General features: G+C 41.9%; 2 protein-coding genes across 7 annotated transcripts in view; one reads left to right on the plus strand and one right to left on the minus strand.

The window, feature by feature from the left end:
- The window catches only part of UBAC2 (UBA domain containing 2), a 165,464-nt gene that overhangs the window by 75,731 nt on the left and 63,684 nt on the right, over window positions 1-26,049 (plus strand). The gene's annotated exons all lie outside the window — the stretch shown is intronic.
- Window positions 6,910-21,866, minus strand: LOC145529149 (G-protein coupled receptor 183). 4 transcript variants are annotated; one of them, XR_014070963.1, is made up of 3 exons: window positions 21,812-21,866; window positions 13,854-14,007; window positions 6,910-8,545 (listed from the first exon to the last, which is right to left on the minus strand). XR_014070963.1 is itself a non-coding variant. In XM_081548942.1 (2 exons), exon 2 carries the CDS (start codon window positions 8,513-8,515, stop codon window positions 7,445-7,447), a length of 1,071 nt encoding a protein of 356 aa, XP_081405068.1. In that variant the 5' UTR covers window positions 8,516-8,545; window positions 21,812-21,866; the 3' UTR covers window positions 6,911-7,444. The 4 variants fall into 4 exon arrangements, 2 of the variants coding, with proteins under 2 accessions (XP_081405068.1, XP_081405069.1); XR_014070964.1 differs by lacking the exon at window positions 6,910-8,545 and adding an exon at window positions 12,701-13,137; XM_081548942.1 differs by lacking the exon at window positions 13,854-14,007 and having other exon boundaries at window positions 6,911-8,545.

The following is a 26,049-nucleotide window of genomic DNA, read 5'->3' on the forward strand; positions in this document are numbered from 1 at the left end:
AAAGTGAAGAGGAACTAAACAGTCTCTTGATGAGGGTGAGAGAGGAGAGTGAAGAAGCTGGCTTAAAACTCAGCATTCAAAACTAATAAGATCATGGCATCTGGTCCCATCACTTCATGGCAAATGAAAGAGAAAAAGTGGAAGCAGTGACAGATTTTATTTTCTTGGGCTCCAGAATCACTGCAGACGGTGACTGCAGCCATGAAATTAAAAGATGCTTGCTCCTTGGAAGGAAAGCTATAACAAACTTAGTGTATTAAAAAAAACAGATATCATTTTGCCAACAAAGGTCTGTAGAGTCAAAGCTATGATTTTTCCAGCAGTTGTGTATGGATGTGAGCATTGGATCATAAAGATGGGTAAGCACAGAAGAATTGATGCTTTTAAATTGTGGTGCTGGAGAAGACTCTTGAGAGTCCCATGGATAGCACAGAGGTCAAACCAGCCAGTCCTAAGGAAAATCAACCCTGAATATTCATTGGAAGGACTGATGCTGAAGCTGAAGCTCCAATACTTTGGCCACCTGATGTGAAGAGCTGATCATTGGAAAAGACTTTGATGCTGGTAAAGATTGAAGGCAAAAGGAGAAACAGGTGGCAGAGGGTGAGATGGTTAGATAGCATCACTGACTCAGTGGACATGGATTTGAGCAAACTCTGGGAGATAGTGGAGGACAGGGAAGCCTGGTGTGCTACATTCCATGGGGTCGCAAAGAGTCAGACATGACTTAGTGACTGAATAACAGCAACAATCATATAATGTCCTCAACTACCATTTGATGACCTGTAGTCAATGTGTGTGTGTGCGTGTGTATATTTAATTTTTAAAATTTATTTATTCATTTATTGCTGCACTGGGTTTTCATTGCTGCGTGAGGGCTTCCTCCAGTTGTGGCAAGTGGGGACTACTCTCTAGTTGCAGTGCATGGGCTTCTGGTTGCGGTGGCTTCTCTTACTGTGGAGCACAGGCTTAGTTGCCCCTCAGCATGTGGGATCTTAGTTCCCAGACCAGGGATCGAACCCATGTCTCCTTCATTAGCAGGTAGATTCTAAACCACTGGGCCACCAGGGAAATCCCAACATATATTTCTTGGAGCATTATCTCCATGCAAGGTGCTGTGCTCAGAGCTACCCAGAATAGAAAGAAGATTCAAGATCTCTGCCCTAATGGGGCTTATGTTTAAACTGAGGGATAAAAGAGTGATGCATGTGAAATAACAGACCACAGGCTCTGTGATGGTTGGCAGAGAGCGTACATGTCATGTAGTGCCGTTATTTCATTGATAAGATAACGGAAATCTAGAAAGGCTAAAAGACTTGACAAGAGGTGATGTAGCTGATACACAGTCAAACCAGAACCAGGTTTCCAGGCCGTTGTATTTTTTCTCTTCTTTTGTGGCAAGATAATTTTTGTCTAAAGTTAAAACTGTGTGGCATAGGCTATATGAAAGCCAAATAAGTTGAGGAAAGGGAAGATGGGTGGCTTTGAGTAGTCAAAGGAAAATAAAGGAGGAGGTACAGTTAGAATGTGAGTGTAAAGAATGAATGGCAGAAGCAGGAGAATCCAACCTAGAGGACCAAATATTTGTCATATTCACAGTGTAGACCAGCTTATCTTGAGAGGTACTTACTGAGCAATGAAGAATGGTGAGGTAGTAGACGCCGGAAAGTGTGAGAGAGGAACTTGCTCTTCATGCGGTCCCTGATGGGGAACTACTCTCAGTCCTAGAGCGTGAAATGACATGATGAAACTGGGATTAGGGAAGATTGCATCTGTTTGCTGGGAGAACCGCACAGAGGGTACATTCTTTTCTTACCCTCGGTGTATGGGTCAGTGTGTTAATGAGCCTCTGTTGTGGCCCCAAATTAACCCTGAGATCTCAGTGGCTGAATATAAATGCATCTCTCGTCTGCACTACTTTGTAAACACAGATGGATGGGGTATAGGCTGGGGAGTTCTCTGTTTACTCATTCAAGGACCCAGGCTGACAGAGGTCCCACCATCTAGAACCTCGCTGATCCCCACGGCAGAAGAGCAGTGTGGGAGGTCCCTCACTGCTGTCCAAAGCTCCAGCCTGGAAGGGACCTACATCATTTTTGCTGACCAACCCATTGGCCGGAGGTAGTCACATGTGCCACAGTAGGAAGCTGAGAATATCCAGTAAGCCGTAAGTGTCTCTTCCAAGGCTATCTGAGGACCTGGGCATATACTTCTACTTGTTTAAAAGAGACAATGTAGTGATAACGAGTGACAGACCTTGGAGCCAGACTGTAGAGTCAAGAGCCTGTCTCCCCTGCTTACTAGCTGTGTGGCTTTGGGTAATTGACTGAACTTCTCTGGGGCATAATTTCCTCATCTATAAAACAGGGATAGTAATGGGACCAGGAGAAGGAAATGGCAACCCACTCCAGTATTCTTGCCTGGAGAATCCCAGGGACTGAGGAGCCTGGTGGGCTGCTGTCTATGGGGTCGCACAGAGTCGGACATGGCTGAAGTGACTTAGCGGCAGCAGCAGCAGCAGCAATGGGACCAGCCTTGAAGAATTATTGTAGGCTTGAATATATATAAACCCTTAGAGTCTCATACCATGTTACTGTTAGCAGTTGTTTAGCGTGGTTTTTGTTATTAATCTGCTGACTTCCAGTATAGCACCTGAAAGGAAGGCTAAAGTGTCTGGCTCCAGGGAGGAGAGCAGTGGGCAAGATGTTGTAGTCATTTAAGTGTGTGATGCCAGCATCCAGCCTAGGATGCTGATTGGGGGCAAAGAAAAGATGGGCAAGAGTGAGTTCTGGAGGTGAAAATGAAAGCAGAGCTCACTGGCCAAATACCATGGATGAGAGACGATGATCAGGTGTGGGACTGAGGTAATGGAACTTGAGAAGCAGAGAAATTAGGGTGCTCCCACAGGGAATGAAGATGAGCTGAAGGTCCGATGTGGTATTGGGACGTGTCCGAGGCCCAGGAATCCACAGGAAGTGGAGGAATGGAGCCATCTCTTAATGAACATAATTCTGTAGGTGGTGAAAACCTTGTGCTCCAGGTTGCACTACACTGAGGCCAGAGGGTTTGGATCGAGCTCCAGCTCCACGTCTCCATGGCCTGGCACGCCAGTCTCCTCATCAGCAAAATAAAGTTATGTGTGTGTGCTCAGTCACTCAGTCATGTTCGACTCTTTGCAACCCTGTGGACTGTAGCCCACCAGACTCCCTGTCCATGGGATTTTCCAGGCAAGAAGACTGGAGTGGGTTGCCATTTCCTCCTCCAAGGGATCTTTCTGACCCGGGGGTTGAACCCCCCGTCTCCTGCACTGGTGGGAGGATTCTTGACCACTGAGCCACATGGGAAGCCCCAGATAAAATTCTACCCACCCCTTAAAATAATGAGGATTAAGGGAGGTAATGCCTGTCAGGTACTCGAAAGTGGCATGTAGTAAACAGTCAGCAGTTGTTCCTTCTCAGCTAATTGAGCTTTCAGTTGAATAGAAATCTGAGGATTGTTTTTTAAGCGACCAGTTCTTCCGAGTTTAATGTAAAGCAAACTTCCAGTGACATCAGTTCTCCTGAATGCATCTAGTCACCCCCAGATTCCAAAACATGGGCTGTGTTGTCGCCAAGTCAGCTCTTCATTTTTTCACTCTGATCTGAATAGTCCAATGAGCAGGATGTTTTTAGCTTTGCAAAGAATAACAAATTACGGTGGGCCAAGAGTGACCAAAATAGACCATTTTAAAAGTTTATTTAAGAGCTGTGCTTCCTCTTTTAAGATTGCCTGGTACTTTTTACTGATGAGTAGGGGTCACTGCCCTTGCCTCTTGAAATCTAAAGTTGTTTTCAAGCAGAACGTATTTCTGTAACTAAATATGAACTGGGAAATTAGTTCTGTTCTTTAATATATCTGCTTTAAATTGCAGGGGTCTTTGAGAGGCCCTGTCTTCAATTACACAATTACATATTCTCTAGCATATCTAACTTCTTTTTCATTTCCCAAAAAAATTAAGAACTGCAGATCTTTCAGTAGGGCTTTAGTATTTTGTTAGTAATAGTACAAAACAGGTGCTATTCAATCAGATGCGTATTTGAAAGACTTCTTTGGGCCAGGCTGTATACCAGGTGCTGTGTATATAATCTACAACACCCTCATCCTCGGGGAGTTCACAGCCGGAGCTTGTAGTCTTCCCATTCTTGGTTATTTGTCCTGTTTAAGGGTTAGCTAACCTGCTGGCCTATATTAAACCTGCCTTCTCATACTTTTTTCTGAGTCTCTGTGATTCAGTTCTTTTTATGACTGGGACATGAAGTTAAGGTTATGTTCCTGTTGCTCCCTGTCTCTTAATTTACCACGTTCCTTTCCTGAATTTAGATTTCTTTATAAAGTGTGGGCAATACAGTCTGTTCATCCTGTTTCACAGATTGTGAAAAGGAAGACATTATATAATTCCTGGACCAGTTGCACCCTTCATATATACCTGATGTCATTTCTAAAATCTAACTTTTACTATTCTGTACTATCCTGTACTGTCACTGAAGAGTCTACGTGTTTATACTGACTCAAACTAAGTAGCTTTGAGAGTTTTTTTTTAACTAACCAAATGATCCTTTTAGAAATAAAAATAAAACTGTGGAAGAGGAAATATGGTTAGCTGGCTTGTTGCTCTCAGCTTTCTTAGATGTTTTCTTCCTACCTCCCTGTTATTATTTAAAATTGTTAATAATATATCACCTGGTCAATGTAGAAGTACTTATAGGTTGTGATTTTCAAATAATGTGTGATATATAAGGCCACCTCCTTTTTTTCTGTGGTGGTGGTGGTTTAGTCACTAAGTCGTGTCTGACTCTTTGCAACCCCATGGACTATAGCCTGCCAGACTCCTCTGTCCGTGGGATTCTCCAGGCAAGAATACTGGAGTGAGTTGCCATTTCCTTCTCCAGGGGATCTTCCCAACCCAGGAATCAAACCCGGGTCTCCTGCATTGCAGGCAGATTCTTTACCAACTGAGCTACATGATACATCATTGTCCCTGTTTTCCAAGGTTACCTACTCCCAAGGGAAATGCATGGGAAATAAACCTAAGGCCAACTAATAATACAAGACAGTGGGAGGGTGCTCCAAGACCATGTAGGAACCATGGCTTCATGCATGAAATAGGCAGTAAGGGCCTTTCAAAGGACAACAAATAACTGAGTTTAATTAGAGTACTGCTGCTGCTGCTGCTGCTAAGTCGCTTCAGTCGTGTCTGACTCTGTGCGACCCCATAGATGGCAGCCCACAAGGCTGCACCGTCCCTGGGATTCTCCAGGCAAGAGTACTGGAGTGGGGTGCTATTGCCGTTTCCATGATTAGAGTACAGACCTTTTTAAAAAAGATTAGTTGGAGGTCGGTTTAAAGTTTACCTTTTTGGCAGTATGGCTCCTGATCATTGGATAAAATCGTTTATGTAGACTTGTGGTATAGTGGAAGGAGGAGGCAGAAGACCGTTCTGAAAAAAGTGCGTTATTCCTTTGTCAAGTGACATAGATGTTTACGGTCTTGTTTGAAGGATCTTAAGAACTGACTCCATTAGCACAAAGAGGACTCTCTCATCTACTATGAAATAGCATGTTGGCTCATACAAACAGTAGTGTCTGCTGGAACACAGTCATACAATTTGTGTGTTGTAAAGATGCTCTGAAATTCAGGAAGCTTTTATTTCTAGTTTTCATTTAGCAACTTTCACAATGGTTTCTCTTTGGGAATCAGACTCAAATGTCTACATAAGGCCACCTTGCATAAAATGTAGTATTTTGCCCTTTTTCTTCTTCACTTGGAAAAGTTTATAGATGAAGGAAAGGCCCTAAGTTCCTGACTTCTATCCATGTGGTCATCTATTTCCATAAGGAATCACAAAGACCAGTGGCTATTTTTGACAATGGTTTTAAGCTGTCTGTGAAATTAACACAATACAAATCTGAAAGTACACAGTAAATGGTATTGAATCAACCATTAAGATTAGTTTTCTTACAGGATAAAATCTGAAAGTGAGTAAGGTAAGACTTTAAAAGAAAGTATTTCCAGGATATAAAGCCTAATAAAAATTTTAAATATGACCCATCATATACAATTTCATTTCTTTAGTTGAGTTATCAAATGTGGAGTCATTGCTAACATAGGTACCGTCTTGGGGTAGTTGAGGGATCCAGTAAAGCAAATCTGAGCCGGCAGATGGGTTACTATACTTGGGGAGGCCATGCTACTTGTAAAGAAAATGTTAGTTGCTCAGTTGTGTCTGACTCTGTGCAGCCCCCGTGGACAGAGGAGCCTGGTGGGCTACTGTCCGTGGGATTCTCCAGGCAAGAATACTATAGTGGGTTGCTACTCCCTTCTCCAGGGAATCTTCCTGACCCAGGAATCGAACCCAGGTTATACAGAGGTGTTTCTATTTGGTCACAAGAGTCAGACATGACTTAATGACTAAACAATGATAATGTTGTAAAGAATCCTGGTGACTCTGAAGTTCATGATTTTCCATTTTACTCTCCATCTTACCAAGGCAAGCCACAATCACACCCCCACTGCTCATCCTCCCTACCCTTCCTGGTAACCCAACCCACTGAAATACAGATACAGGGTACTGCCAACTTCTGTATAAATAAGATACCATCCCCTAGGGACCCAAGAAAAGCCAAGCCTATTTGCATATTTTTTTTAACTCTCAAGAAGCATTTAGCAAGTGGACCCTCTTTTCCTATGAGATCCTTGTCATGTTCCTGGGCAGTGGCCCTTGAACGCTGTGCTGGCTGCTTGGGAAGAGCTTTCATTGCCTTCATCACCATCATCATCATAAGGCTTTGCTCCAGAATCTGCCTACTGCTAGTTTCCTCTTCTCTGTAACTTTTGCGGAGAGTTCACAGAGAGCATTCAAGGACATACTCATAATTTTGTAGCATCTAGCTCTTTATTAAAAAACAAGTTTCTTGAGACAAAAATTTATGACTCAGAAAAAAAAAGGTTATTATCGAGGAGGTAAAGCCTAAGATTGAAAGAAACATGAATTGAAATGTTATACAAAAAAAAAAGAGAGAAAGGGAATATTACAATATTAACATTTCTACACTGGCAATATACAATTTTAATAGTCTTTTTTTCTTTTTTTGAATTATTGGTGAGGAACATTAATGATATAATTTTTTGTTAACACAAAACTTTTCTTTTTACACTGAGACTTATTAATATACCCTCCCTTTTGGTATACTATTTCATTTACAAATGAGAATTTTGCTGAATGTTGTTCTTAAGTGTAAAATATATATATATATATCAGTTTACTTCCAAGTTGGAGGTGAGAAATAGTGCCCAGTGAAAGGAATTCAAAAGAATCCTAATTGGAAGTCTTAACTTGTTATAAGAAAAGTCTTGCAAAGTTCAACATACAGTCTACTTTAGTATAAATCCAAGATTCCTTTCCTTTTTACTTTCCATTTAAAGACTTGGAATGTATCATCATTTGAGTTTCTGTCATTTCACGTGAGTTTTCTTCAGGGGCTGACCTCACAGCACTGGAAATTGATACACTGACTTGACGTTTCAACATCTTCATGACCTTTCTCTTGTACCCTTTACATGCAAAAAAATATATAAAAGGGTCCATGCAGCAGTTGAAGTTCATCAGACATACTGTAAAGTGCAGAGATATCTGGAATGAATGTCTTTGGCTACATTCCAGGAGACCAGGAAGACGAAGCTTCTTGATCATGTGTTGAATAATCGCAACATGATAAGGCGTGAAACATACAACAAACACAACAATTATAAAAATAATTGTGTTGAGAGCCTTTTTGTTGACACCAGATTTCTCAGTTAGCGGGTTCTGTTTGGCAGTTTTAAAGAGCTTGCAACAGATTTGAGAATAGCAGATAAGAATAATGATGAGCGGAAGTACATATCCTATGAAACAGGCACCGAGCAGAATCCAGGGGAGGAATTCGATTTCCTCAAAGTTTGGATATTCCATACACGTAGTCCTTTCAGCCTCCTGTTTTGACATAGGGTTTATAAGTAGCGGGAGTGTTTGAGCAAATACCAGAATCCAGACAAATATGCAGATGCATTTCGCATGTTCAATTCTTTTTATCTTATTGTACCGCAGGGGGTGCACCACAGCAAAGAACCGGTCAATGCTTAGGCAGGTCATGAAGTTCACACCTGCATATGTGTTGATGTAAAACACAAGAGCAGTTATCCTACACAGGGCATCGCCGATTCTCCAGTCAAAGCCCAGCGCGTAGTAGGCTATCCGTGTAGGCAGAGCTGTGGTAAAAAGTATATCCGAAATCACCAAGTTGGTTGAATAGAGAGTGGTAGAGTTGATTTTTTTCCTGTTTTGAATAATGACAACCAAGGCCAGTAAGTTTCCCACAAGCCCAATTACGAAGACGATGCTGTAATGCAGCGGCATGAGGATCCTGGCTGTGTGGTGGTGGGCATAGAGATCACAGTCGCTTTCCGGAGAAGCTGCAGAGGGTGTAGTAAAATTGTCCATTTTTATATCCGTCAGTGGAGTTCAGGGTCTCTAAAAATACCAAGAAGGGCATGTTTTATTAAAAACATTCTCTTAAATCTCCCGCATTGGCAGGTAGGTTCTTCACCACTAGTCCCACAAATTTGTGACATACAACTAAAAGTTCTGATTATAGAGAAATTTATAGCTTTAAAGACAAACATTAAAGATTGACAATCAAAACAAAAAGTTAAAAGCATTTTTAGGGACTTGCCTGGCAGTCCAGTGGTTAAGACCTGGGGCTTCAGTGCAGGGAGCACAGGTTCCATACCTGGTTGGGGAGCTAAGATCCCATATGCTGAGCAGTGAAGCCAAAAAAAAATTTTTTTTTTTTTATTTTAAAAGTTTTAAAATATAAATAAAACAAAAAGCATATTTAACTAAAAGTTATATAAACTAACTCCTTGAGCTCTAACTTAAAATGTCAAGATTTATATAATTTTCAAAAATCTGTATGTAATGTGGGTATATACTATATTGTAACATGAGGAGCTGCTGCTGCTGCTAAGTTGCTTCAGTCATGTCCGACTCTGTGCGACCTTATAGACGTCAGCCCACCAGGCTCCTCTCTCCATGGGATTCTCCAGGCAAGAACACTGGAGTGGGTTGCCATGTCCTTCTCCAATGCAGGAAAGTGAAAAGTGAAAGTGAAGCTGCTCAGTTGTGTCCGACTCTTCGCCACCCCATGGACTGCAGCCTACCAGGCTCCTCCATCCATGGCATTTTCCAGGCAAGAGTACTGGAGTGGGTTGCCATTGCCTTCTCGAAACAGAAGGAGCAGAGACTGGAATTTATGTTTTTACTCTTAGAATTTGGTCGTTTTTGCAAAGCTCTGGCAAAGGAAATAGCACCATTTAAATAGGGCAAATGTGTTTTTGTGACAAGGGAATGCACTAACTTTTTAGGCAGAAATTTCCCCTTTGTTTTTTTGGATCATTATCTGGTAAAGAGTAAAATCACCTAAAGCACCCCACACTTCAGAAAGCGTAAAACTTTGCTTTTAAATTGAATATCATTTGGACTTTTTTTTTTTCGTCAAATGCGTATCACTGCCAGGAAATGAAATCAGTCACACATTTATGTAGCGAAATACGAACTTACCACAGTGGTCTGATTTGTGTTAACCCAAAAATTATGAGAAGCAAGCTAAGGCCTTTGTTAGGAACTGAAAGTTAGGTTTTCTTTAAGAAAAGAAGAAGAAGACGACCATGACCACGACAACTGTGACAAAAACAACAAAAAAAGAAGAAAAAGAAACAAAAAGAGAAAGAAAAAAGTGCTTTGAGGGGAGAATTTTAAGTGTATCATTCTGTAGGTGCCCCACTGATATATGCAGTGTGCATTCTTACATGTGCACATAGTAGGAAAAATTACACACATGGTATTCTGTGTTCTGTTTTATTCATTTACTATGTTCATGGATCAGGGTAGACTATGTCTTTGTCATATGTGTAGATCTTATGTAGACATTTAATACGTATTCTGAAGTGTTCCATGTTAATGCATAATTTGCTTCCCTACCACCTTGATGAATACCTGGATTATTTCTACCTCTTTTCTTATTATAAATAATGTCTAAGATGAAAAGTGAAAAACTACAATAAAAATCCATATATGAGGATGAACTTTGATAAAACTAAGAAACAGCAGAGCAATAAATTCTGTGAAGTTTTTTCTTTCTTTTGGCCACACCTCATGGCATGTGGGATCTTAGTTCCCCGACCAGGGATTGAAGCCACACCCCCCTACATTAGAAGTGCAGAACCTTAACCATTGGACTGCCAGGAAAGTCCCCTGTAAAGTTATTTTTAGAAGGAAAATAATTTTGTGGTAGATCTCTATGCACAAATCTCATCTGAAAGTCACTGTAACTGAGGGAGAAGTCAATACAGTAATGATGGTACTGTATGTTAAAGGGAAGAACTCTATTTCTAGCCTTATCAAAGCACTGACTAGACATCTGCATCTCCAACTGCTGCATTAAATGAAGTGAAAGCTCTGTAACAATCTTAAAACAGCGATACCGACAGAACAAAGAGGGTTCTGAGAGGATTGCACTAATGTCATAGGTGTGTATTACCTACAGTGTTGATAGGTTAATCATGAAAATATAGGAATACAGCCTAAAGCAAACAGGAGCAAAAAAGGAAATAGAACTTTTTATTAATCAAGGGAAGACAGGAAAGGAGACTCTGGGAAAAGGCAAAGGATGAGAATGGTAGGTAGAAAAAACAAAATAAGAAGATAGGAAATGTGTCACAACAAATTTAAATACATTGATGTGAAAAAGTGTTAGTCGCTCAGTCGTGTGCAACCCCCATGTACTGTAGTAGCCCAGCAGACTCTTCTGTCCATGGGATTCTTCAGGCAAGAACACTGGAGTAGAATTTGCTGTATGACTCAGGGAACTCAAACCGGGGCTCTGTGGCAACTAGAGGGGTGGGATAGGGAGGGAGGTGGGAGGGAGGTTCAAGAGGGAAGGAACACACACACACACACACACACACACACACACACACACACACACCCCTATGACTGATTCACGTTGACGTATGGCAGAAACCAACACAACATTGTAAAGTGATATCCTTCAATTAAAAATAAATTAATTTAAAAAAAATACTGGAGTGGTAGCTATTCCCTTCTCCAGCAGATCTTCCCAACCCAGAAGATCGAACCAGGTCTCCTGCATTGTAGGCAAATTGTTTACCATCTGAACCACCAGAGAAGCCCCAAAAAGTTGAAAGTGAAAGTGTTAGTCACTCAGTCGTGTCTGACTCTTTGTGACCCTATGGATTGTAGCCCACCAGGCTCCTCTGTCCATGGAATTCTCTAGGCAAAAATACTGGAGTAGGTAGCCATTCCCTTCTCCTGGGGATCTTCCTGACCCAGGGATTGAACTTGAGTCTCTTGCATCGCAGGCACATTCTTTACCATCTGAGCCACCATTGTACTCACCTCTTAAAAGACAGAGACTATCAGTTTGGATTTTTAAAAATCCGGCCGTATACTGGTAGCTCAGTGGTAAAGAATCCACCAATGGAAAACTAGAGTAGCAATATTAATATCAGAAAAAAATAGAATTCAAAGCACAATCAATATTAATAGGAACAAAAAAATTCACTACAGAAGTTCAAAGGAACAGCTCAAGGACATAAAAATAATCATAAATTTTACATGTAACAGCAAAACTTGACAGAATTTAAAGGAGAACTTGTCAAATCCACCCCTGTAATGGGAGAGTTTAACACATTTTTATTAGAATATGATAGGTAAAAAAGAGAAGATTAACTCAAGAGGACTTAAATGCTAACAGAATTTGTGGTTAAAGCACATTAGAATTCTTTGCAAGTTTGACCTTGTACTCGGTTATGAGATGTGTCTCCAAAGTCTCAGAAAATCATTAGCAAGCAGCTCACGTTCCTTGTGAGTAAGGGCTTCCCTGATGGCTCAGGTGGTAAAGAATCCACCTGCAATGCAGGAGACCCGGATTCAATCCTTGGGTCGGGAAGATCCCCTGGGGAAGCAAATGGCAACCCCCTCCAATATCCTTGCCTGGAGAATCCCATGGACAGAGGAGCCTGGCGGGCTATAGTCCATGGGGTTGCAAAGAGTTGGACAGGACTGAGTGACTAACATAACGTAACACAACAGCAGTTCACATTCCTTGTGAGTAGTACAGTGCGACTAAATTAGAAATCAAAAATAAGTTAAAGAATCAATCTGGACTCTAGAAATATATATTTTTAAGGAACTTATGGGTTAAGAAATCACAATGCAAATTTTGAAGTTCTTAGAACTAAAGGACAAAAATATTATAAAACGGTGGAGTGGGGTGCAGCTAAAGAGTTAACCCAAGATTGATGCAAAGCCTTGAAGGCATTTATTTCTTAAAAAATTGAAAGTAGCTAAGGTAAATATATAGTTCAAGAAGCCAGAAGAGAACTGAGTTTGCCCCCACCCCCAAAATAGAAGAAAATAATAAAAAATAAATGCAGTTATTGATGAATTAGAAATCCAAACAAAACCTACCCAGTAAGTATGGGCTTTACATTTTGTGTTTTTGCGGGGGTGGGGGGTGGAGTGATTCTCGAAGGGGAAATCGTGTAATTGCAATTATGAAATAAAAATAGAAGAAACTTTATCCATTAGTTGGGAAAGGTTTTATATGAGAAGCAACTTTGCAGAAACAGGCTGGACACAGAGAGGTGGAAATTCCAGGCATGGGTTGCAGAAACAGGCATCAAGAGCTACCTTTAGTTTTTGAATTTTTGTGAAAAAAATTTTTTCTGAAAATCTCAACATTTAAATTTTATTTTGAGGAATCTTCCAAAGCAGGTTCCTGGGAACTGCTTTTAAAATACGTGATGGGGAAAAAAAAAACAACACTGTAGGGTCTGCTAATCCTCCATATGAATAATAATGGTTGTAGAGGTTAGGAAAGTTACACTGAATCTGAGAATGTGTCACTGCCCACCAGTTGTAAAAGCATGGCCAACCGCTTCACTGAGTGAAATACAGCATCCAGTAGCATCCGTCAAAAATAAGTGTTTTTCCATGGGATGGATGAAACACAGAAGGCAGTGTTTTCAGAACATTTTGTCCTAAGGAAAAGATGTTTAACACAGTGTCAAATTTTAAGTGTGAAAGTTTGCAACCAAATCAGATGTCCATCATTAGGGAATGGGTTAGTTTATGGCCCTATAGTGGGATAGGACACGGCCACTGAAAATGGCCACATAGATGCCTGTTTCCTGACGGGGACTAATGTTAAGGAGGGAAAACGGATTCCACGTCAGGCCACTTTGGAAGGAAGAAAAGCAGTTATTTACACACACATCCGTGTGTGTATATGGAGGCCAGCACATAATTTTGTACAAGTAGATTTTGAGCTTCATTCATACCTTCTCAATTTTAACACCGAACATGAGTTAACTTACAAAATGAGTAAATAGGTAAATACTTCCTTTTAATGTGAGGAAAAATTTACAATTCAGCTCTTCTTGGCCAAAGCCTGTCCTCTGACCTGCGTTTTAGAGCTCACCCCTGAGTGCTCTTCATTCAGATTCAGGCCTGAGTCGTTGCTGGGCGCTTACCTTAAGTCACATCTGGAAGACCCCTCCCAGCTGCCCTGGCAGCCAGGTGTGGCCAGCACCTGCCTGCTCTGCCCTCGAGGAGACCCCTCTCAGAGAAGGTAGAGGACGCACTGGATTCTTCTCCCTCCCCACCTGTCTTCCAGCCTCCTACCCCATCCACGCTGCCTCTTAAGAACCGAGAGTCTGTGGTTTCAGAGTGGTCGAGGCTTCAGGGCCGCCCTCACCTGTGCACAGACAGCCGGGGCACACGTGGCCTAGCCGCTCCGGAGCAGGTGGCCAGTTCTTCCAGCAGACGGCGGGGCTCCCGTTCCAGGAGAGGCGCCTTCCCAGGTTGAGGCCAGGCCGCTGGACGCTGCGTCATAGAGCCCTGAGGGGAGACTGCAGAGGAGCCCCGTCCCGAGTCAGAGAAAGGCCCTTGCACAAGGGGCACATGCACGTGGGCTGACCCAGAGGCTCTCAGGTAAAGGGGAATGTGGGCTGTTTTGAAATGTGTGCGTTTGGCTCTTTAGCAACCTCTGGAAGGTCGATTCCACCGGTCAACAACTCTAGTGTATTACCTTTGGTGGTGTTTACCCAGTGTTATTATCAATGCTATAGTTTTAGTCCATTTTATCTTTTTCAAATTGAGAGAAAAATCCTTTCACATATTTGACTGTTATCCTGTTCTTATATCAGCCAATCCCAATTTGTTATCATATTCTCTCAGAAATCCTATTTTGTCCCTTCCTTTAATCCTTTTAGGATTCAGGATTACTTTCCTGAACCTTGACTTCCTCCATGCTTTTATTCAGGAAAAATGGTTTTCTAGTGCCCCCTCCATATGCCAGATACTGAAAATTCAGACATGATACCTTTTAATGTCCGAGGACCTACACCTGATGATGAATGGATGTTGGGAATGTGCTCTTATCCAGATGAGGTGTTCTATCCCTGACACACCCGGGTTCTGCTTGCCCTTTGCATTACAGTGCTCCTTTATCAACCTTTGCATTGCAAATTCCCCTTTTAACCATTTCTAATCCTTCCTCTTTTAGTCATAACCAAATCCTTCCCTTCTTTACCTCTTTGTTTATTTTAGACTGAATTTTAAACATTTTTTATAATTGTTAAGACAACACCATCTGACATGTTATTGAGGTTAGATATACTGAGTCATACTTGAAAGTCATATGGCTCATCCTTTTATTGCCTTGAGAAAGACACAAAGAAGTGCTTACTCTAAATAAATCTTTTTTCCTTAGAATACTTGAACCTCTAATAGTTATAATTTCATTGTAAAGCTCTCTGATGAAAAGACAAGCTGTCCTCTGTGCCTTACACCTGAAAGGATGCGGGTTGCAAGCCTTGCCCTGAAGGCAGAAATGTACCTGGGCTGCGGAAAGTGTGGCTCCTTATTCAGGTTCCACCCAGGGAACCACAGGGCACCCGTCTGTGCCAGTCCTCTTAAAGTTTTTATTAATAAGCAAAGAAGGCTGTCTCAGTTTTGTCTCTGTCACTCAATATCAATCCTTTTAACTTTACTATTATCCTAAGATATATAAAACAGCAAGTTCTTCCACAGCAAAATATGAATATCCTCCAAAGTATTTTCACTTACGTTTTTGGGAGTGGGCCTATGTGTGTGGTTTTCTGTAGATTGATTTCCTTACTAATTAGAGTAGCGAGGGTTTCTTAAGACACTATCATCTCATTTTTGCATAACCGGACATGTTGACATGAACTGTCAAGTTCTTTCTAGCCACAGAAAGGAAAAAAATAAAAAGCCCCCTCAAAACTCATTTATTAGTATTTCAGAAAACTGTCCAAGAGCTAATGTGGTTTGTACTCTAGAAATATTTACCCTGGATACCAACTTGGAGGCAGTTGTGATTTTTTTCACAGGGTACTGATACATACTTTCTGCAATCTCAGCTTACTTGCTTGGATAATTATTGTCTTAGCTTTTATTTGTGGCAGAAGCAGAATAAAATCTTCATTATATTCAAAGGTCTAGTAAATGCTAGAATACTGGCTTTTAGAGTTTAGCTCTAAGATTCCTGAAACGTCACCTTTACCCCTAATACGTATTCGCTTAATAATCATCAGCACTTAAAATGAGGAAGGCTTAAACTTGTAGTAATTTTGTTTAATTTCAGGCCTTAGCAATGAACCGAATGGGTCAAAGCATGCTGACAGTATCGTTGCTAAGAGGTGACTTCTCTGTGAGGTGAAGTCTGCCAAGACCGTGTTTACACGTCGAGATGGTCTGAGTCAAAGTGCCCACAGTGGCCCGCACCAGAGAGGAAGTTCCTGGAGCACGCTCTCAAAAACAACCCAGGGAGCCCCAGAGTGGACGTGCCGATGCAAATGATATTTGTCTGTTGTTAAATGATGTGTGCTGTCTGATCCAATTCTTTGATTTCTGTTGATACACTGTCCTTTGGTTATTTTGTTGAAAAGGGCTAAGATTGAGGAAAGATTTCTAAGTAGGGGAAAAGAAAGTCCCTGGGAAAGGAGTGGACAGAGAAAGGCTCCGGACTCAAAGGGACAAGGATTCTGTCTCCCGGGGAAACAGACGAGCACAGATGTTTCAGGACAGCAGGCTGAGGCTGTTTGGTGCCTCTGAAGACAAACACTTGGGCTTCCCAGGTGGCGCTAGTGGTAAAGAATCTGCCTGCCAGTGCAGGAGACATAAGAGACACAGGTTCAATCCCTAGGTCGGGAAGATCCCCTGGAGGAGGGCATGGCAACCCACTCCAGTATTCTTGCCTGGAGAATCTCATGGACGGAGGAGCCTGGTAGGCTACAGTCCATAGGGCTGCACAGAGTCAGACATGACTGAAGCAACTTAGCATGCATGACGACAAACATACTCCATGGAAGAAAGAAATCATTGCCACTTCCTCCAGTTACCCTATTTTTATACGTATTTGTCGGGGGCTTGGAAAAGCCTCCGTGCTCTGGAAGCTGAGCAAACAGGGACATCTGAACCTGGTCCAGTGTCTCACACACCGGGGCCTGGTGCTCAACCAGTGATGTTTTTCACCTGCTTCAAGATGAGAACCCACTCGAGCAGTTGTGTGTCCCCACTGCCCTGCAAGATTCACTCACAAGTCACGTCTGACTCTTTGCAACCCTGTGGACTATAGCCCACCAGACTCCTCTGTCCATGGGATTTCCCAGGCAAGAACGCCGGAGTGGATTGCCATGCCCTCCTCCAGGGAACCTTCCTGACCCAGGGATCGAACCAGCATCTCCTGCATTAGCAGGCGGATTCTTTACCACTGAACCACAAGGGAAGCCCACCTTGAAAAATAGGAGCAGGAGAGTCATCCCTGACTGTCATTCTGATTGTGGGAAGAGCCCCAAGGCACAGACAGGCGGTGAACAGCACAGATCCAGCCTTGCTTCCCTCCACTGGCGGGGCCAGACACCTGTTCCAGGCCACTCTGAACCGCTGTGATAGTCAGTCCCCACCCGATAACCTAGTCGAAGAAATCTTCCTATGCTATCAGGTGTTCCCCTCTTCTCCAACCAACTTTGAGTCCTAAGTTGGTAGCCATGTCCAAGATTGATTTTGGGGGAGGATGTATAGGGAACACTGTCCAGAAAGCAGGCTGATAGCTGCCTCCATGTCTCCGAGGGAACCGCCCCCCGCTCCAGTGCGCCGGAGTGTCTATGTCAGGAGTCTTGTCATCTGTGGTCAGTGTGTCTGAGGGCAGCTCTCCTCCCTGCTTCCCGGGGAGCTCATTTGCTTTCTCCGCTCTGTGAAAGGGTGACTCTGCGGCTGACTCCAGGACACGGTCTGGTCCTGACTGCCTCTCGGTAGGTCTGCCCAGGGTCAGGTACAGGCCAGTGTGTGGGGTGCATCTTCAGAACTGAAAAACACCCCGGCGTTGGCTGGTCTGTCCTTTCCTCTTTGTGCCTCCATGGTGTCCTGAACCCCATGGAGATGCTGCACCTTCTGTAAACACGTACGTCGGAACTGATGGGAAAGTGAAAGGTGTCTGACCTGTGTTACCTGCCTAAACACCCACTTGCACATTTGGGGTTTTATATAGTCTGGCTATTTTTCTTTCACCTTTCACTGATTATTTATTCCTCCTGTGGCTTTTTGGCAACTTGAATACTGACTCTAATGATATGAAGGTCTTCAGAGATGAAGACTGAGGAGGTAGTAGCACTGAGGACTCGAAATGTGTGGCATATTGTTTAGGAACTGGAAGAAAAAAAAAATTCCCACCCTAATATGCTTTTCAGTATAAGGAAGACAAAGACCGTTTCCATGTGGCATGATTGGACCTATATGCAAAATAATCAACTGCATAAGTATATGTATGTATGTATGTATGTATATATAAAGACTCCTTATAAAGAAGGTCTGAGTCAGTATTAACCTTTATCCCCTGAATCCAAAATATTTCCAGAAATAATATGTACCTTTTCTCCTTAAAGTCTGAGGGAGTTTCAAATTTTGCATCTCATCTCTGTTATCTCATAGAAATTAGTCAGAAACATTACATATCCTTATTTTATGGATAAAGGTAATTCCAGAGAGATTAGATCTCTCGCTCAGGGGTCCTCCCCCCCAGGACAGGTGCCGAGCCAGGGGCGGCCACGCAGGTGCCCAGGCTTCCACGTCCGACACCCCCTGCCTCCTGCCAGGCAGTGGTTCCTGGGCCTTCAGCCTGCTGTACCCCTCCTCCCTCCCCACTGCCCACACCCTTCTGTATGTCTGTCTGTGTGTGTGCTGCTCCCTCTGCTCTGCCTGCCTCAGGCCACCCTCCCTTCTGCCTGGAGCTGCAGCTGCAGCCCCTGCTGGTTCACACGGTGCCCTTTGGACCCAGGCAGACTGCACTCTGTCTGTGGTGACACACAGTTTCCTTTGTGATCGGGCTCTGCTTCCCTCTTTAGCTGGATCTCTGGCCGTCTTCGCTCCCGTGACCTCGAGCTCGGGCCCTGCTGGAATAGGCTCTCACAGCTCTCTTCCTTTCTGATCCTCTTCCTTCTCTCTGGCTCCTCCTCGGCCCCGGCCTGCATCCTCCACTCCTGCTTTCTTTCCTTCAGGCCTTTGTTCAAAATCAGCTGCTCCTGGAAGCTTCCCTGATTCTGTCCTGTCCTCTCCTCCCTCGACAGCACTTGCCCCACCCTGCAGAAAGGCAGCGTGGGGTGCCCTTACCAGGGCCCTGCTCCCTGTACTAGCATCCATACTGTTTTTTTGTTTGGTTTGGTTTTGTTTTCCTGTTTCCTGCTAGCCTGTGAAGTCCTGAGAGTGGGGGGCTGTGTTGTTAATTTGGTGTTCTCTAGCCGGCCCATCACTGATGCTCTGTAAATACCCATTAAGGAGTAGCAGAGTCCCAGCTTTCTTGATCCTCAATCAGAGTTTCTTTATTAAACTACAGGGTGCGTTTGATTAATGAAAGTAACCAGTAGTATTCAGCATAGATTGTGTCCCAGGCACTGCCCTGGGCACCCTAGGTATATTCACCCCCTGACTCTCACAAAGCTTTCCCAAATCCGTTGCCAGTGGTGAAACCAAGGAACAGAGCGCTTACGAGTCTTGCCTCAAGACACAGCTGTTAAGTGTCAGGATTTACTCCCGGCAGATCGGCTCCAGGAATGGCATTCAGTGTAATACGTTTTAGCTCCCACTCCTATTTCCAGCATGATCTGATGTTATTGGTAGGAAACAAGTGAAATAGGAAGACATCTCAGAACTTTTAACACATACCAGCTCATACACCTGCCTGAACCAGAGGGAAGAAGAAGGGCTGGGGAGACAGGATGAGAGAGGGAAGGAGAATAAGTTGCTATCAGTAAGGAGTTCATTAATTTATTTGTAGCATATTTTAATGCAAGTAAAAGTTTAATAAATGAATTTAGACTTTACTAGCTTTAACAGGATGTCTATGAAAACAATTTGGACTGAAATTTCCACCAAGAGTGATGAATACCTAGAACGGCTCTTACGCTTGTTAAGTATTTGCAGATATTTAACAGAATATTTGTATTTCTCTGTTCGGCCTTTCCAGATACCACAAGGATCTTTGTCACCTCTATTGTTTTTCAGGGGATTTTCGCATGTTAGTTATTTCATCTGCCATTGAATCCCTGTGTTTTACAAACTTCTTGGGAGGCTGGGAAGCTGTATGGACTGGGGGATACTACACATCCTTAGCACATACACAACCAGGACCTTTTAGCAGCTGCAGGAGGCCCTTAACCATAGCAAAGAGACTGCTGTCCCTGCCAAACTCCTTTACTGGGTGAAGGTAAAGTCGCTCAGTCGTGTCTGACTCTTTGCAACCCCATGGACTGTAGCCTACCAGGCTCCTCAGTCCACGGAATTTTCCAGGCAAGAGTATTGGAGTGGGTTGCCATTTCCTTCTCCAGGGGATCTTCCCGACCCAGAGATCGAACCCGGGTCTCCCACATAGCTGCAGACGCTTTACCGTCTGAGCAACCAGGGAGGAGCTCTTTTTTTCAGTTGTAAACTTTTAAAGGATGCCGATTTTCTCATTTTATCCCCTAGAATGTTTCAGATCTGGCCAGCTGCAGATAGCTAATCAATGCCTACGGAAAGCATAAATAAATAAAAGTCATAGAGTGACCTGAGTTCATATTTATCTTCCATTAAATGACTGGTCATGTAACTGAAAAGCTCTCAGAAGCCAGTTGAAAGTAATTTATCAAAGGCATTCCCACCACTCACATGATATGTGAGCCTAGTGAGTGAGGGTGCTTCCTGGAGCCGTGTGCTCTTTGCAGTGTCATGTCTAAGAACTACGATTAACCCCCCAAGAGAAAGCATGCACTGAAGTCCTAGCAGATGCAGAGCCCAGCCAGGCAGCACAGATAGATGTATAGACATCCATAGACTCAGTCTCCATGTAAAATATTCTCTAAAGATCTGGAAATAAGTTCAAGAGAAAGAAAATGCCCACACAAGTGGTAAGGCAGGGAAACTTTGCCTATTGGATTCATCCTTCAGCGGTTTAATCGGCAGAGGGAGGAGAGACCAAGGCTAGCAGGCAGTTTTCCAGCACTTTCTATGACAACCAATGTTATATAGCACTCATTATGACACCCAAGGACCAAGCAGTACAATTACTCCCCATTTTACAAGTGAGGCAGATGAAGCCCGAGAAGTAACATATCCAGGGTCACGCAACTGGTAGATAAGAGAGCCCAAGCCTGACTCCAGAGCCCGTGTTCTTAACCATTATCCTGTATTGTACTTAGAGCAAGACCCTCCCCCTCAAAAAGCACACCCTCCTTTATAGGAAGTCTCTGCACAGCTTATGTGTTACCAAGAGTTTCTGTCACCTCAGTTCCCAACCTGGACATAAATATTGGCAGTTTAATGCACCTAGTTCACTGTTTTGTGATTTTTTTATGCATACGGAAGTTCTAGGAAGAAAATACCAAGCTGTGTTTAGCCTTTCTGACCATCAGATAAACATAAAGCAAACAAGCGCTGTTCCTTTTTCACTTATTATATTAACAGTTTATATTTAGAATTAAAATACTCATGTTGTCAGAGAAGCAGTGAAGCCCAGACTGTCACTGATAGGAGAGTAAATATTTCTGTAAACTGAAAAATATCAATTTTAACTAAAGTTCTTTTTTTTTTTTTTTTTAATGTGTACCCTTTGCTCCAGGAATTTGACTACTGAGATTCTATCCTGAGAAATAATAGAAAGTATAAAAGTAGAGAAGTAATAGAAATACAGGAAAGACTTTTATTTGCATAAATCCTTGGTCAAATAGTAACGTGTACTAACTTTTCAATTGTGCTGAATAACTTAATCACAGTACATTTATGTGTAGGAATGCTCCATTCTACAATAACTTTGTTCTTTTCCTTCATAAAGTATCTTGAAATACTGGCAGTATTTGCTGACTACTTGATACTTTTTTTGTAACTGTAAGTTCTCACAGAAATACAAAGTAAGCCCTATTTTTTTGGCAAAGATATTTCTGGCCTGATTCACTACCTTCACCTAGCTTAATATCAGCTTATTAAAACTGCCAGTTACCAGAGAGTCTCAACTGCATTAATGATAAGATTTCTGATGTTAGAAATGTTTATAGCTTTTTGTTAAAAAGATTCTTTACTTTCACTTTAAACCTTAACTAAACTTTCAGACTTTTTCTTAGCTTACAAGAATTTGTTGAAAAAAGCAAAATATCTGTTACTTACCTCTCAGTGCCTTGTTGGGGCCCCTGTGTGGCAGCAGTCAGTATTCGCCCAAACTGAAGTAGGTTAACCTTGGCATGTTGTTTTAAGGGAGATTACCAGACATCCTTTTATGGTGGCGGTTTTTTTCCTGCCACCCTGTGACTGAGCACAGTAATGATCAGTTAGCCTCGTGTGTGCGTGTGCACAATTTTTTTTTTTAATGGGAAGTGAAATTTTTCTGTTAGTGATTTTTTTTTTTTTTTAAGAAAAGAGTTATCCAAAAACCCCTTGGAATTTATGAGTTGTTGTTATCTATGGAACTTTATAAATTTTTCTATGAAGATTTAAGTTAAAAAAAAATTCTTTGGAAGAGACTGAAGAAATAAACCTTAGCCAAGGGGGGAAAAAAGGAATATAGCTACTGATGATGTTGTATCCATATTACGTGTGAAGTATGAGTTGTTAACATGTTTTAAGGGAAAAATGTCAATTTTGCCAATTCTGTCTGGAAACTTGGTGCAGGGAGTAGTTTACTCATTCTGTATCGTATCAACAGCTTAATGAGAAAGAAATAGAAGTTTCTGTGGTGAGTGGAGGAAAATGCTCTTTTGCATGTGTATAATGATTAGTTGGTGTTTTTAGGCAGGAGACCGACCGACTGGATCAGTGACTGCATGAACCCATGTATAACAAGGGAGGGCTGAAGGGGGCATCTTACAGCTAGAATCACCTGTCATGCACACAGACCTGTGCTGTTCACCTTCCAGTTTTAATCAACTCAGTTTAAACCAACAGTGTCCCATGGATATCAAAATGCAAATTGATTTACAGGCTAAATTAATGGAAATAGAGCTCTCAGAATATGAGAGATGATCTGGCCATTCTTAGTGAGCTCAAGAAACTGCATTTTGCCAAGGCATGGATGACCTGGAGCCTGCCCGGGAGGTGCGGGCTCTGGGTCCCAGGTCTTAGGAGGAAAGATTGAATGAACTGAGCATGTCCAGGCTTGGCAGGGATGTGATCATTATCTTCATGATCACGGTAAAGGATTTAGGTTGCATGTGTCAATCTTCCTAACTCCAGAGGGTAAAAGGAAGGCATTTAAGAGGAGATCACAGAAGACAGCTCTCAAATCAGAATAGGAAAGCAGTTCTCAAAAGTAGAGATCATAAAAAAAAAAAAAAAAGGCACGTTGCCTCTTGTTTTTGTGTGCTCAGTCATGTCCAGCTCTTTTGCAGCCCCATGAACTATAGCCCGTCAGGCTCCTCTGTCCGTGGAATTTCCCAGGCAAGGATGGGGTGGGTTGCCATTTCTTTCTCCAGGGAATCTTCCCGACCCAGGGATCGAACCAGAGTCTCCTGCACTGGCAGGAAGATTCTTTACCACTGAGCCACCTGGGAAATCCATCTCTTCTGTAGGTGCTTGCATAAACCAGGTGTCTGTTCGGAGGGATGTTGTAGAGAGAATTGAATCATTTGGCAGGGATTTGTGATTCTGTGTCCTCAGAGGCCCTTCCACTCCAGGATTCTGTCAAAGTGCTGAGGACTTTTAGCCTCTCAGTGTATTATCCCATTGAGGTTATTATAAGCTCCATCGTGCTGAAGATGCATAGAGAAACCTTGTCAAACAGAAGAGTAACGCTCACCTAAGTTCTTTGGGACTCCATGCCACTATGTAAAATAAAAGTGCTGAACTAATGATCACCAAGGTAACTCCTAGTATAAAAATTCTCTGAGGGGGAAATACAGAGATGTTATGATTTGGTTGGTCAATATGATAAACTTTTATAGAACTAGTTCCTTTAAAACTTGGTTTGAAGACTCCTTTAGACCATGAAATTTTTGAACCTTGTTTAATGTCCCTGGATGTGTTCCAGTGTCTCCAGGTTTATAGTCTGTGGGAACTTGAATAGAATTTGTATCCTGTTGTGTGAAATTTGTATAGATCTTAATTATGTTGAGTTGTTCATAGTGCTTTTCAGATCTGCTATATGCTTCTACTTTTCTGTCTATTCATTCTGTTAATTTTTGAGAGTTTGATGTTGAAACTACAACCAAAAATCTTAATTTTTCTACCTAAAAAATAATTGTAATATATAATGAAACTATATGTGACTTTGTTCTATATTTTCCAAATCTCCTGTAAATATGTTATCATGCTTCATAATTTAAAAAATAAAAAAGAAGGGAAAAAAGAAAAAAAATTTAGATTGAAGAAGCCTTGAAGAAGACACTGTTGAGAAGTTTTTCAATTTGTTGAAAAGCCATCCTGGTGGGGTTTTTGTCTTTTAATTTTCAAAATAATTTTTGTTAAGTAAAGCATTGTTATTTTATAAACTTGTCTAGGTAAAGTAAATGTTCTAGCAAACTGGATCTCCGCTTTTTCTGGTATTAAAGTAGTCAGGTATATAAAGAAGAGGTGACAGGGTAATTGTCCTTTGAGATGCTGTTGATGTTTACTATGACATAGTTTCATGAGTTCACAAACCTTTTTTTTTAATTGTTGAAAGTTACCAGGATTTCTTTAGTTGTACTATAAAAGTGGAGTCACTGTCCTTTCTCCATAGAAAATGGAAATGCTTTTGTGACCTGATCTGAGTGCTTCTATTTTATTTGTTCTGTCAAGCACAGATGTGAGTATATAGGAGATACTCAACAAATGTTAGTTACATTAGTGAATGAATCCTTTATATCATGTGTTCCTTTCTGTACTTCAGCCCTGTATGCTAATAGCCAAGTTAGCTGTTGTCAATATGAAAAGGTCAAGCCTGAGTTACTGTTGACAGTATAAAGAACAAATGTTGTTGTAAAATAAGGAAAAGAGAAAGACTGGTCAGTGACTAATAACACTCAATGTGTACAGAAATAGCAGTGGAAATTTTCTACAGAGCAGCCTGTACGCAGCCTGTACCACCATGGTCTGAAATATATGCTTTTGTATATTGGGTAGATGTGGTTTAGTGTTTAGTCACCGTAACTACATAGTGATGAATAACTTCTAAGGAATTTTGAAACTTCTTCTATTGGTATGTAAGATATGAACTGTGGTCATTAAAATTCCTATCAATATTTCTTAGTTTACATTGAAATGTACCCTCAAGTAAGAACTCTGCTTCAGATGTTTTATTATACTTTTACTCTTTACCCTTTATTGCTAAATGTAAACAGAAGACCTTCTATAAATTAAGTACCTAAAGATATTTTCCTTAGTGAGAAACTCAAGTGCAAACCAAAATTCTTTTTATTACTAGGAGACCAATAGGCCATAGTTTGAATGTATCTATGAAACTGTGTGTTTTAATCCCATTAAAAATAATAAAGCAAGAAAGGGGACTTTTTAAAACAAAAGACAAATTCTGCTGTCTTTTGGTTTTACCGTTTTAAAGAGAAATTCACTTATTCAGCAAGTACCAATAGGTTTAGGGGGCTGCCATCTACCTCATTCTCAACATGTGTTGGCTTTTTGTTTTATTTAAGAGTGGAAAGGACAGTGGATGATTTTTTAATAAAATATTCTCCGTCAAAGATGGGGAAATGTACTAGAGGGACCTGTTATTTCCACAGAAATGGTAATGAAAACATTTCTTTGTGGAAGTGAAAAATATTTCTTGCATTTTTCTTATGATGCAATCGTTTCTTTGTGTGATGTCCCTCATCCAAAACACGAGGAAATAAAAGACTAATTAAATGAACCCAAGTGTTTAATGAAGAATGTGTGTTAAGTGTGTGTCCAGACCACAGTACTCATTCATGTCTCCTGCCTTACCCTCGTAGGAATGTGTGTTTGCAATCCTGGAGCTAGTTCCTTGAGGTTAGGGGCTGCTTCCTACTTAGAGGTGTTGATGGAGCTCCTGTACCTGGCCTGCTGCCTCACACACGGCGCCCAGGTGATTGATTCATTGATTCACTCAAACTGTGGAACTGGGGTAGCTTCAAGGGCAAAGGAGAGCAGCTAACCGCCAGGAGGGTTGGAGAAATCGCTGGGGAGAGGAGCTGAGCTCTGTCGTACACCATAAGCATAAGTTTCCTAAGCAGAAAAGTGCAACAGACACTTTTGTGTTGAAAGAATAACCTGCATCAGTGAATAGTCAACAGAGGCTAAGGTGCCCAGGGAGCATCTGGACGGGAAGGGGGTGAAAGGGGATGGGTCAGATCAGGGGAAGGGAGAAGAGAATGGTTGTAGGAAACCACATTGCTAAGAGAGAATCACAGGATTTGCTAGTTCATGCTGATGTTTGAATTTCCTCTTTGGATCCTGAG

Source organism: Giraffa tippelskirchi, chromosome 12 (assembly GCF_054371585.1).
Source record: "Giraffa tippelskirchi isolate mGirTip1 chromosome 12, T2T-mGirTip1v1.2.pri, whole genome shotgun sequence".
NCBI classification, from domain to species: Eukaryota; Metazoa; Chordata; class Mammalia; order Artiodactyla; family Giraffidae; genus Giraffa; species Giraffa tippelskirchi.